Genomic DNA, 11172 nt, shown 5'->3' on the forward strand with positions numbered 1-11172 from the left:
CAAAATTAAGCATTTGCATGTGTTTGTGTGTGTGTGTCAGTCTTGATCATTTACACACTAACACACTCACACCTCCAGTTTCATGTTGCAGTATACTCTTTATTTTAAATCTTTGGGCTTTTTGTCCGAGAGCCTCGGTGCAAAGAGGACACGCAAGAAAGTACACACTCCTATGTGGACACTGACCACCTGTCATATCAGTCATGTTGTTTTTTTTTTCCTGCTGTCTTGCACCATGGGTACTTGTGTGATTAAAGGGAAACAGCCCTGAACATTTGCACTAAAAACGAGGGCAGCCTCTGGGTCAAAGATTACTTTCTTGTTAAAAAAATGTTAAGGTTATGTAAAGACTTTGACCCCAAAACACAACAGATGTGTTTTAAGTGCAACATATCTTCCGTAACATTTAAGGAGTGAACATGAAAGACTGGAAGTTGGCTGTGATGAGGACTAATCTGTAAAGTTCTTACACAGCAATAATCGAGCTCACTGACCTGTTGGTTTGTTTCATTTGTTTCCATTGTAACGCTCCTCATGCTGCACTGATATGTCATGCTAGCTTTCTCCTTCAGAGCTTTACAAATGATGTATTTACTGTATGTCATGTTAAAACAGATGTTTGGCTGTCTAATGTACTTTAAACATAAAGAGAACTTGGTTCATACGAGAAGGCTGAATTTGCTTCTTCATCTCTTCACTCTCGCCATCTGCTGAATGTTGTGTGAGCATGGTTTCGGGGGGGACGGGGGGACGGGGGGGGGGGTTCAGTGAGTATCAGCTGGGGTCCGAACGGCAGATGAGAAACCTCTCGCTTTTTTTCCTCTTCTCATATTAAGACATCAGTCTCCGCTGTCTGCAAACGGAGTACCTGCAGGTTCACTCGTGTGTCAGGGCCAGAGAAGCTTGTTTCCTGCTCATTAGTATCTGCAATTATTTCTACAGAATGAATAATGTAGGTTCAAGCTCAGAGCCGGGGCGAAGTTACACAACAAAACACTTTATTAGTATATTACAAGATGAGCGGCTTCCTCCTGTTTACACCGAGTTTCGGAGATCACGTCCTCCTGGCTTTGCGTGGGCGGCATCCGTTGTGTGGCACGGGGGTGCAGTCGGTGATGGATACCACCTCCAGGCCTCCCATCGTCAGGCCTTTGATCGCAGACTGTGCAGCGGACAGAAATGTGTTTGTTCATTAACATAGCTAATGGGAGCAGATCAAGGTGTCAGTGTAGATTATCATCATTAGAAGAAAGCCTGATATTAATTAGGAGCTTTAAGTTCTTTGCAGGGATGGGTTTATTTATGTTTTGCATCCACTTTTAAAAATCAATACAGTTTCACTTTCAGCTTATGGTCCTTTTGTGTCCATTTGTAATCAACCTAATAAATCTGTTTCCTTAAAGCAGGAATATATTTTCTACTCACCAGACGTCCAGGGCCAAGACCTTTGACCACAACACGCACAAACGTCACTCCTTTCGCTGTAGCTTTCTGTTCAGAGAAAGAGACCAACAGTATAAAAGATCAGTGAAAGACAATGATGGGCCACCCTTCATAAAATCAGACTAATTCACACTCTGAATAAGCATTTAACACCAGCTGCTCCACTGTCACACAGTCCTTTGAGTCATTCACTATCAACAGACGTTTCATTTTAAGTCACATGTTGCTACACGGACTGTCAAGAGTTCAGATAATGTGAGGACTTACCGTAGCAGCAGACAGGCCGGCGGTCTGAGCAGCGATCGGTGTCGACTTCTTGATATTCTTGAAGCCCTCTGCTCCACAGGATGTCCTGATCATTGACTGTCCTGCGCTGTCTGTCAGCTGGACGTGTGTGCTGGTGCAGGACAAGACAGTTTACTAGCTCATCGACTCACAATTAAAGTGCATGTCATGTTTTTTTTGGGGAGGGGTAGTTGAAAAGATGTTATTTCATAAACTGTCACACATAACATGTTTCCCATGGCTGGTTTGTTTATCACATAACTGCTGATAAGAGCTCTATGAAATCAGTTTCTGGAAAACAAAATCCTGAATGACCATGAGTCCATTATTTAATCTCTCACAAAGTTAATTTATATGTTAATATTTCCACCTCATGCAAAAAGAGCTTTAGTGTCGAAACACTGAAGGAGGAAAAAAAGACAAATACTTAACACAACTAATATGCAACTTTACCATTTAGTTGACAATGTGACAAATACAGTATATACTTACTTGTTGTATGTGGCTTTAATGTGAAGGATTGGTAATTCATCAAACTTCTTCCCACCCCACCTAAGTGGACTGTCCTCACCAGGCAGTGGAGGAGTGAGGCTGAAGGGATAAAACTAAGGTTAATATCATGTGTATGCGAATTTATTGCATTGAATTGTGTTTCTATTTATTGAGCAAACTGCACAAATGTATATAGGACAGGTTCACAATTTTGAAAATCTCTTAAAACAACAGTCAGGTGCCCAAATAAACACTGGAACATGTTTTTCATGCTGTAATCATTCCTCCTGTTCATATTGATCATTAGAAGATCACTTCATAATGCACTTACAATCTGGAGGACAAAATCCACAGTACCCCTGTGCAAAAATGTATTTCATTATATCAAGTACAGTCCTTTTAGTGCCAAAGTCCCTCTTTTTGTTACTATACTTCCACCACAGCTCAACAGGGAAACACTAAGAGGGAATTTGATGCTAAAAAGAATGTAAATATGTCAGGTATCAATTGATATGACTACTCAGACTGCTGAAGATTAATAGAAGCTTCACATCTACTTTTTTTTTTTTTTAATGGATTTTTGCACTTAAAATAGTCAGCATGAACTGGGGGAATGATTACAGCGAGGAAAAGCTTCCACTGTTCATATGGACACCTGACTGTTGTTTTAAGCCAGACTTTGTATGCAGTGCAACGCAGAATAACTCAATCATTAGAAAGTGACATGTAAGATGTGAAGCTACGTCTGACCTGAATTCTTTGGTGGCTGCTGCTGCTGCGTCCTGCACTTTGACAGCACCGCTCGCACATCTGCACACACAACATTTCATCAGCACCATACAAATATTCATACTAACTAACTAACTCAGCTGTGATTATCACCAATATATTTACAAACAGCAGACTGTCACGACTAGCTAACAAGCTAACACGTATTCTAGTAGTCCATAGAACACTTACAGGGCGCTTCCATTTGCATGCAAGGAGGCAGCAAACTGTCGCCAAACCTTACTCGCAGAACTGGCTAATATACAGTTGAATTTATACATGTTTCTCGTTGTTAAATACTTCGCTAGCAGCCGTTACACATAACATGGACACAACAAACGTGACATTGAAAGTTCAGCTAATCCAGACCAGATCAGCAATGTCGTTACTTTTGGAAGGGTGGCAAGCTCATAATTATATTACTACTGCGACTTCAAACACTACAACTGCTTATAAAATTGACTGAAACGTATTAATATCGCCTATATAAATGCAAAAATGTATTTATGTAGTAAATATAATGATATATTTTCGTTTTTTAAAGTGTGTTTAATTCATGCTCCCCTACTTTTATCTAAATCGACCGTTCCTTTTTTGCACAGAACTGTGGGTAGAATTGTTGCCTTCAGGACCTCACAAACCCTCGTAAATATTATAACAAGGTCAACACTCTTTAACAGAAGTAAATTGTTTGAAGATAAATCTGCTTCGTCAAATAGGGAAGTTAATAAATTATGCTTTGCACTTTATGTACTAACATGTGTTATTTTATATTCAGGGGTCGTTGAGGGGGAAACATGTGGTTGAATATCCCACTTCCATCTGATTATATATGAGTGACCGCGAGCGTCACATTTTCTTGCACAGACATTGAACGTCGCAAAACAAGATGGCTTCGCCCTGTAGGAAGATGGCAAGTCGGTCTCTCTTACAGTTCGTAACTTGTTTCGGGAGGACAGCGGTCGGGAGTTCGGTATTCCGTCAGTTCTCCGGTAGTTCTGTGTGTCGGGCGACTTTACAGACGAATGTTTTAACGGAAAGAACGACTTCGCCGTGGAGTTTGATGGCGGCGGTGTGTCTGCAGAGGCTGCCGGTCATCTCAGCGGACTGCAGCCCGATCGAGCAGCAGTTCAACACCATGATGCAGCAGGTAACGTTGCGTTTGTCTCATTGAAATATGTATATAGCTGTCCAGTCACCTCTGCGCATTAGTGTAATAATCTTTAAAACGTGTTTCATGGTCAGGATGTGCTAAATGCGTGGCCCCTGGCGTAAGAGCCAATCACAATGTTTGTTTACAAGAACTTCCGGGTAAAGTTACTGCGTCACGTACAGACGATTTAATAGCGCGAAACAAAATGAAATGTCACGTTAAGCACGTGAAGAAGTAAACAAATACGTATATGTAAATAAGTACAAATTACAATTCTTTGTTTCCCTTCATTTTCCCTTTAATCCCGACTCAGATGCTAATTTCAGTGTGGTCAGTGTACAAATCAGGTCATACAGTATGTTTTGCTCTCAAAATTCAATTGAACTTCTGGTTTCATATTAAACGTGTCTGTTTATTGCTCAACTAATAAATGATTATTCAAAAAATGGCCTCATTATTTTTGGAGGTATTTTAACCCAGACTGTAACCCGAATTATTATTAAACCCAATTCAAGTTTTGAGAAATCAAACACTTGTTTTCTGATTTGTCAATCTCTTCTCGGGCTCATCACTCTACAAACAACTTAAAATAAACGTGTTTTCCATGCCTTAAAATGTATGGAACTGTTCCTACATTAGAAAGAAAATGGGAAGGCATCAATTTAGCCACATATACAATAACAAAACTGAATACACCTCTGCAATATCACTAAAATGTTCAATGATTCAATATTGTGTTGTCTTGTAATAACTTACTGCAGTCATTTTAGGGTGAAGTGTTGAGTGTTTGAGCTTATCTATAATTAAAACCAAAACAGATTAAATTTTAAACACAGGCCTTTCAAAGTACAAACTCAATACAGCAAAAGTGAATACACCTGTGACTTTCATTTAAGACTAACAACACCACAACATTGTCAGTTTTGGCTTGAGTTGTATCTAATACAACATGGCTCCACATGATGAGGAATTCAGTGAACAGGTAAAAAACAGATTGTGAGACTTCATAAATACGGGAGAGGGTGCAAGATCATCAGTAGGCTACTGAACAGAAGCCAATACAGAGTAACAGCAGTGGTTAGGAGGTACAGGAGGATCCATGCTACCAGTAGCAGAAGGAAAGTCCAACTCTATGGACGACGTCCAAGAAGAAAAGCATTGCTCACAAAATGGCACAAAACTGCAAGATGAAACTTTGCCAAAGAACATGAAAAAAGCCTGATGAGTTCTGGCAGCACATTCTTTGGTCACATGAAACCAAAATAAATGAGTTTGGATCAGATGAAGTCCAGCATGTTTGGAGTGGAGCTAGCCAGGACTACCACAGTGACCCACTGTGAAACATGAAGGTGGGAGTGTGCTCACGTGAGTGGGAAAAGGTGTAGGAAAAATAACATTTCTAGATGGCACTAAGAATACAAGTGTGTACACCTAATACTGAATGAAAGATGGCTCCCAGTCTTAAGAAGTTTGGCAGGTGATACATTTTCCAACGTGATAATTATCCCATACACACTACAAAAATCACAAGAGTTTTAAAGAAGAAAAATGTGAAAACTATGACCTGGCTGAATATGTCTCTGAATCCGACAGATTAGTATTTTAAAGAGGAAGACAGAGCAACACAACTCCTCCAGCAAAGAGCAGCTGAACAGAATCAGCTGTGACGAACGACGAACAATCTCTGTACAGATTTGATCTGGACTGCTATCATCAATACAATATATTAAAAAAATAAAAGAATTTAGTCACAAATGAAGGCTGTGTTGACTTTAGTTGAAGTGTGCTCTTAAATATGAACCTTTCATTATACTTTAATTAGTCAAACATTCAGTTTTCTTTAATGAATTGCCTTAATTATTTTTCCCTACAAAACAAATACAATTGTATTAAATAGAGGATTTGAGGGGTATACTCAGTTTTGTTATAAGCCTCACATAAGGCTGGACAATAATTCATTTTCTGTTAACTTTTATCAGGCATATCCTGATAAAATACATTGTGACATCAGCACTAGTGTAGGATAGCACTCAGTTAAAGTGTGCTGTGCTATGGGTCAAACAACAACCATATTCTTCCCATGACCTTCACCACAGGTTTCCAAATCAGGTACATGAACAAAGGTCTTCAAATGTTGAGTCTGAGAGCTGTTTGGTTGGTTGTTTGTTTCAGTTGGAGCTGGAGAAAAGCATGCTGGCCGACCACGAGCTGCGACTGCTGGAGGAGGCCGAGAGGATGAGCCGCAAGCAGGCAGGTGACTACGACTCAGACGAAGAGGACGACCCCCGGCACCAAGACACCGTGCTGGGTCAGGACCTGGAAGACGCCTGGGAGCAGAAATTCAAGAACTTCCAGCCTGCGCCCAGGATCAGAGGTCAGTATGGGAAAAAAGGGTCAACTGAGTAAACCGGAATATTACAGCTGCGACTATCAGTTGATTAATCAATTGGTTGTCAACTATATTTATAATCATTAAAGAAAAAATGTTCTCATATGTGAATATTTCCTCATTTCTTTAATCTTCTATGATAGTAAACTGAATATTTTTGGCTTATGGAGTAAACAAGACATTTGGCAAACGTTGATTGACATGTTTGACCTTTTTCTGGCATTTCGTAGAGACCAAACAACTAATCAATCAATCGGGAAATTGGCAGATTATACGATAATAAAAATAATGGTTCACTGCAGCCCCCACAGAATATTCAAAACGTAGAAATATATTTAAATATTACAAACATGTCTGATGAAATAGATGTAATTGTATGAGATATAATCTAGTAATCAGCCCTTTGTCTTCCCCAAATCATTAATCAAAGTCAAACAGAACGGAAAATGAGATCATCTGAAGGCATCTCTTATATTTAGGTTGAAGTTAAATCACCATTACTGTCAGTGCAGGATTCAGATGCTGTTTTTGTGACATTCAGGAAATCTATTCGCTCCAGCACTCTCAGTTTCTATTTTCTTTCCTGTGACATTTCAAAAGTTTCAGTGAGTTTTGCTCGACGGTGGCAGAGAAACATACTGTAGCTGTTATGAAACGACTGACGGCCCCGTCTCGTGTCTTTTTAGATGACGTGGATAAGGACTTGACCTCAGTGGAGCGCTGCCTGGCCGACTCGCTGGTTCTCTTGGCCAAGCAGCAGGTGGGCGGCTCAGAGCTGTGGCTGCTACCTCAGACTCAGTGGCAGGAAGGAGAAACCCTGCGGCAGACGGCCGAGAGAGCCCTCGCCTCCCTGCCAGGTAACATCAAACACAAACAACGGCCATTTTTTAAATGATGCAGCTGAGGTCTTTTACTGTTATTCTGAAGCTTCACTGTTTTTATTCTCTGGATATTCATAGACTTCTGTTGAATCATGGGACAGTTTTTTTTAATTTTTTGTAGTGTTCAGTGCTGCTCTTAAAATCCTGGTGGAACTGCCATAAACTAACTCTGGGATATGTTCAATTTTAATCTAAATTATTTTATAAAAATGTTGTAAATGCAAAGAAAATTTAAGCAGTGTCAGATTTTCTTGGCTGTTTTTCCAATAACTAAGCCTGATCCCATAACTGCTTTTGTTGGACAATATATTGTCTCAGGAATAATCGCGATAAACGATATTATTGTCATTTGTAGATCATTTTATACCACTGATATAATGATAAAATAATAGCATAATAATGCATGGGGGGTGGGATTGGAGAGTGGTCGCAACACTTCTGTAAAAACACAGATTGCCTTTATGGGCTGGGACAAAGTTATTTACCTTTAATTGAATATAAGAAGTGCTGCTCACTTCTGCAGTCTCCACTCAGGACTGAGGAATGGAGGAAACTAGTCACTTAGCCAATGTGACATGAATAGCCTCTTAGCTGCTAATGTGAAGTGTGGCAATATTGAAATAAAACAAATATCAAGGTCATGTCCATGTGTCATATGATAAGTTGATATATAGGCATGATGATGTTGATAATTACATTATTATACAATAAATCAGTAATGTAATTATTGTTACAGGCCTACCTCCTAAATGTTGCCACTGTCAGTTTAGCTTATCTAAAAAGAAACTCTGTACTTCCTGTTTTTGGTGACCTCCAGTAGGTTTAAGAGAGCTGTGTACCCTCAGGTGTGTCAGTACACAGTGACATCACTGCAGGATACACTCCCAGACCGATCAGTGACCCATCAGTGATTCTGAGTGTGATTCAGAAGTGAAACAGACTTAAACATTTCAACTAAAGAAGGTTGTGAAACACTGCTTTTTCATCCTGGTGTTAAATTCCTCTTTAAATCCCAGATGTGTCCATGTTTTTTGGGATTCTACAAGCATCGATTTTTAAAAATTGTTCTCACGCCATCAGTGAGTGTTGTTTTTTAAAAGCCCCACTAGTAGTCACTAAAGTTATATGAGTTCATGTTATCCTACATGTTGGAGCTTAATGAAGCTTGATTTGGAAAACTGATCTGTCTTCCTAAATAGCAGTTCATAAAATGAAAAACTGTGATACAGTTATTTTTAAAAGAAAATATATATAATATATATATATATCCAACCAATCAAACAGTCTGTATGATATTCTTCAGCTGCATGTATTGTAGTCACTAACATCATCATCTCCATAAAATGCTGCAAACTGCAATCATGCTCCTTATATCAGGTGATTTCAACATTTGCAGTTTGTTAAGTATAAAATCTAACATGATATCTCTGAAATATATGGTTAATATGTTTTTTTGGATATACTGCATGATACCATCTCTATCCTAAATAAAAGTAGTCCACGTTGCATTTTCTCCAACACGCTCTGGTTGTTCTGTTCTTACTGCATCTTTATCCTAATTTCTGCTGCTGTTCTGACCCAGTTTTAGCATAAAGATCATTAAAGTTTGATACCATCTTATATAAAATAGCTGTGTGCCACTTTAAGTACAATCATCTATAATATTATCTGCAACAAATTCTCCTTAAACCTCCAACCTCTCCAGTCCCAGCTCTTCATATTCACTTAGACCTCCACTGATGTCAGCTGCAGAATAGATTTCGGTTGACTGGAGGTGTAAGTCAAGGTTCAGAGGTCACAGCTGGCAAAAAAAAAAAAAAAAACTGGAGCAAATGATCCAGTAAAAATTATGGATCTTGGAAACATTAGAGGGAAAGATATTTAGCATCTACAAAAAGAGCTGGATTCTTAAATAAAACCCCAGTGAGTGAATGTGTTAAACGGTCTCACAACATTGCTCGTGAACTATTAATGCGCCCGACTCCATCAATCACTTCTCATTAAGACCTTCCACTTGACATTAACATCTGCCATTCGGTGGAGGGTTTTATTTAAAGCGACTTACAGTACAGTAGCGGGAGATGATCCATATTTAATGGAGCTGGACTCAGTGGGAAGCGAGTCCCTAACATGGTGTTGTTGAGCCTGCTGGGGCCGTACGATTTAGACGACATGAGATTCCATTAAAAAAAAAAAAACATAATTGAGAAAAGTGTCATTGTCACAGCAGAGAAGGAGGAACAGGGCGGTGGAGTAAAGCAAATATTACAGCAACCAGCATCTGCATTTTCAACCTTTGTGTATTAACTCAGCCACTTTCCCACAGGAGCCGATTTTAAGGCTACTTTCCTCGGGAACGCCCCCTGCGGAGTGTACAAGTACAAACTGCCCAAACCTGCTCGGACGGAAGGATCCATCGGGGCAAAGGTATTCTTCTTCAAAGCCATTCTGTCCGACAGCGGCCTCGCAGCTGCTCCAGATGCTCGTTTTCTGTGGGCGAAGAAAAAAGAACTGCAGCGATACCTGAAACCAGCGTACATGATGAAGGTAGACCGCTTCGTCCTCGGCCTGTGAAGCCCAAACTTCAAAACAGGGACACTGACTTACAGAATAATATTTATGAGGCCCAGAAAGTTCATTTATCTGCTGTCTTGTGTCATGCAATGTTCTTCCCTTCAGCCTATGTATGTTTCATTGTATAAATAAATTGTTTTCCACACAGTTAGTGTCAAAAGTGTTGTAAATTGGTAAAATCATTAGATCTGATGGAAAGTATGTGTAACACTTCAAAGAAATGACCTTTTAAGAATGGGTTTTAAACTTTAACTCATCAAGTCAAAAGTTTCTTGGTACAAATTAGGGCATAGAAGGTTTGTATAAAAAAAAAAGAAGCCTCAAGCAAAGTCTGAATGTAGTTCTTCAGTGCTGACTACAGCGACTCTGACAGTAGCTGTAAAAGAAGAACTACAGTTATGTCTACCCAGAATGCCCTCACACTGACTCATCAGCCAATAGCAAGCCTCTAGGGGTGAAGTATGACAACTGCATCACATCAGTCATCACACATTCAGATACACCTGAAAATATATGGTTCAATATAAAAAAGTTAACTGTCAAGCTCACATATTAAGAATCATTTTAAGATTCCCATTAAGGCAGAAGCTACACTCAATCTGTGCTTTGCAAATGCTTGAGTTAATAAAAGATACAAGTTCATGAATACAGTTCGTTACCATTCACGTTAACCGTACCTCTTTCATTCCACCTTCATTAAATATTAAATTAGCTGTGAAATATAAGAAGTCTGGTGAATTTGAAAGATGACAAAACAGAAACAACTAATTAAACTGATTATTCTTTTTACGAGAATGTTGAATTTTTTTTAGGTCAACCCCTGCGAGCCCTCAGGTTTAGAAAAAAAAAACCCAATTAAACATGTATTGGCTTAACGAGTAACTTCAAATCATATTGAGGACCATCACAGACGAATATCATTTAAATATTCATCTGTTTTTTATACTTCTTGAACTCACTGAAGATTGTTATAAGTAACCTACCAAATAGAATCTATTAATGTTACATTTCCCTTGCATGCTTCAGTATATTGAACAAAGCTCTTTTTTTTTTACTTTAAAGCTCTTTTAACTTTTAGCTTATTTTATTGCAAAGCTTCTCAGTCCTGTGTCGAGTGTTTCTTGACTCAAAAGTTCAGTTTGAGTACCATTCTTGAGACTGTTTGTAGAAGTTTTATTCATATGAGT

The 11172-nt window shown here is 39.0% G+C and overlaps 2 protein-coding genes across 3 annotated transcripts; one reads left to right on the plus strand and one right to left on the minus strand.

The window, feature by feature from the left end:
- Positions 1 to 977: 977 nt before the first annotated feature.
- mrps11 (mitochondrial ribosomal protein S11) lies at positions 978 to 3334 on the minus strand. Of its 2 annotated transcripts, XM_053319621.1 has the most exons (6): positions 3181 to 3334; positions 2971 to 3030; positions 2221 to 2319; positions 1711 to 1840; positions 1426 to 1491; positions 978 to 1162 (listed from the first exon to the last, which is right to left on the minus strand). In XM_053319621.1, the coding sequence occupies exons 1-6, from the start codon at positions 3267 to 3269 to the stop codon at positions 1055 to 1057; spliced, it is 552 nt and encodes a 183-aa protein (XP_053175596.1). In that variant the 5' UTR covers positions 3270 to 3334; the 3' UTR covers positions 978 to 1054. The 2 variants fall into 2 exon arrangements, with proteins under 2 accessions (XP_053175596.1, XP_053175604.1); XM_053319629.1 differs by lacking the exon at positions 2971 to 3030.
- A 543-nt stretch (positions 3335 to 3877) lies between these two features.
- Positions 3878 to 10126, plus strand: mrpl46 (mitochondrial ribosomal protein L46). Its single transcript, XM_053319667.1, has 4 exons — positions 3878 to 4138; positions 6314 to 6515; positions 7217 to 7387; positions 9738 to 10126. Exons 1-4 carry the CDS (start codon positions 3878 to 3880, stop codon positions 9983 to 9985), a joined length of 882 nt encoding a protein of 293 aa, XP_053175642.1. The 3' UTR covers positions 9986 to 10126.
- Positions 10127 to 11172: the final 1046 nt, after the last annotated feature.

The sequence above is a fragment of the Scomber japonicus genome, chromosome 1 (genome assembly GCF_027409825.1).
Source record: "Scomber japonicus isolate fScoJap1 chromosome 1, fScoJap1.pri, whole genome shotgun sequence".
NCBI lineage: Eukaryota > Metazoa > Chordata > Actinopteri > Scombriformes > Scombridae > Scomber > Scomber japonicus.

What these genes read in the sequence shown, in the direction of transcription:
- mrps11 (XM_053319621.1), bottom strand. Translation starts at nt 3,269, where the DNA reads ATGTATAAATTCAACTGTATATTAGCCAGTTCTGCGAGTAAGGTTTGG. An exon ending in CATGCAAATGGAAGCGCCCT is followed by an intron (nt 3,031 to 3,180) that starts GTAAGTGTTCTA and finishes TTGTGTGTGCAG; the next exon opens with ATGTGCGAGCGGTGCTGTCA. An exon ending in GTCTTGGCCCTGGACGTCTG is followed by an intron (nt 1,163 to 1,425) that starts GTGAGTAGAAAA and finishes TCCGCTGCACAG; the next exon opens with TCTGCGATCAAAGGCCTGAC.
- mrpl46 (XM_053319667.1), top strand. Translation starts at nt 3,878, where the DNA reads ATGGCTTCGCCCTGTAGGAAGATGGCAAGTCGGTCTCTCTTACAGTTC. An exon ending in TCAACACCATGATGCAGCAG is followed by an intron (nt 4,139 to 6,313) that starts GTAACGTTGCGT and finishes TGTTTGTTTCAG; the next exon opens with TTGGAGCTGGAGAAAAGCAT. An exon ending in GCCTGCGCCCAGGATCAGAG is followed by an intron (nt 6,516 to 7,216) that starts GTCAGTATGGGA and finishes GTGTCTTTTTAG; the next exon opens with ATGACGTGGATAAGGACTTG.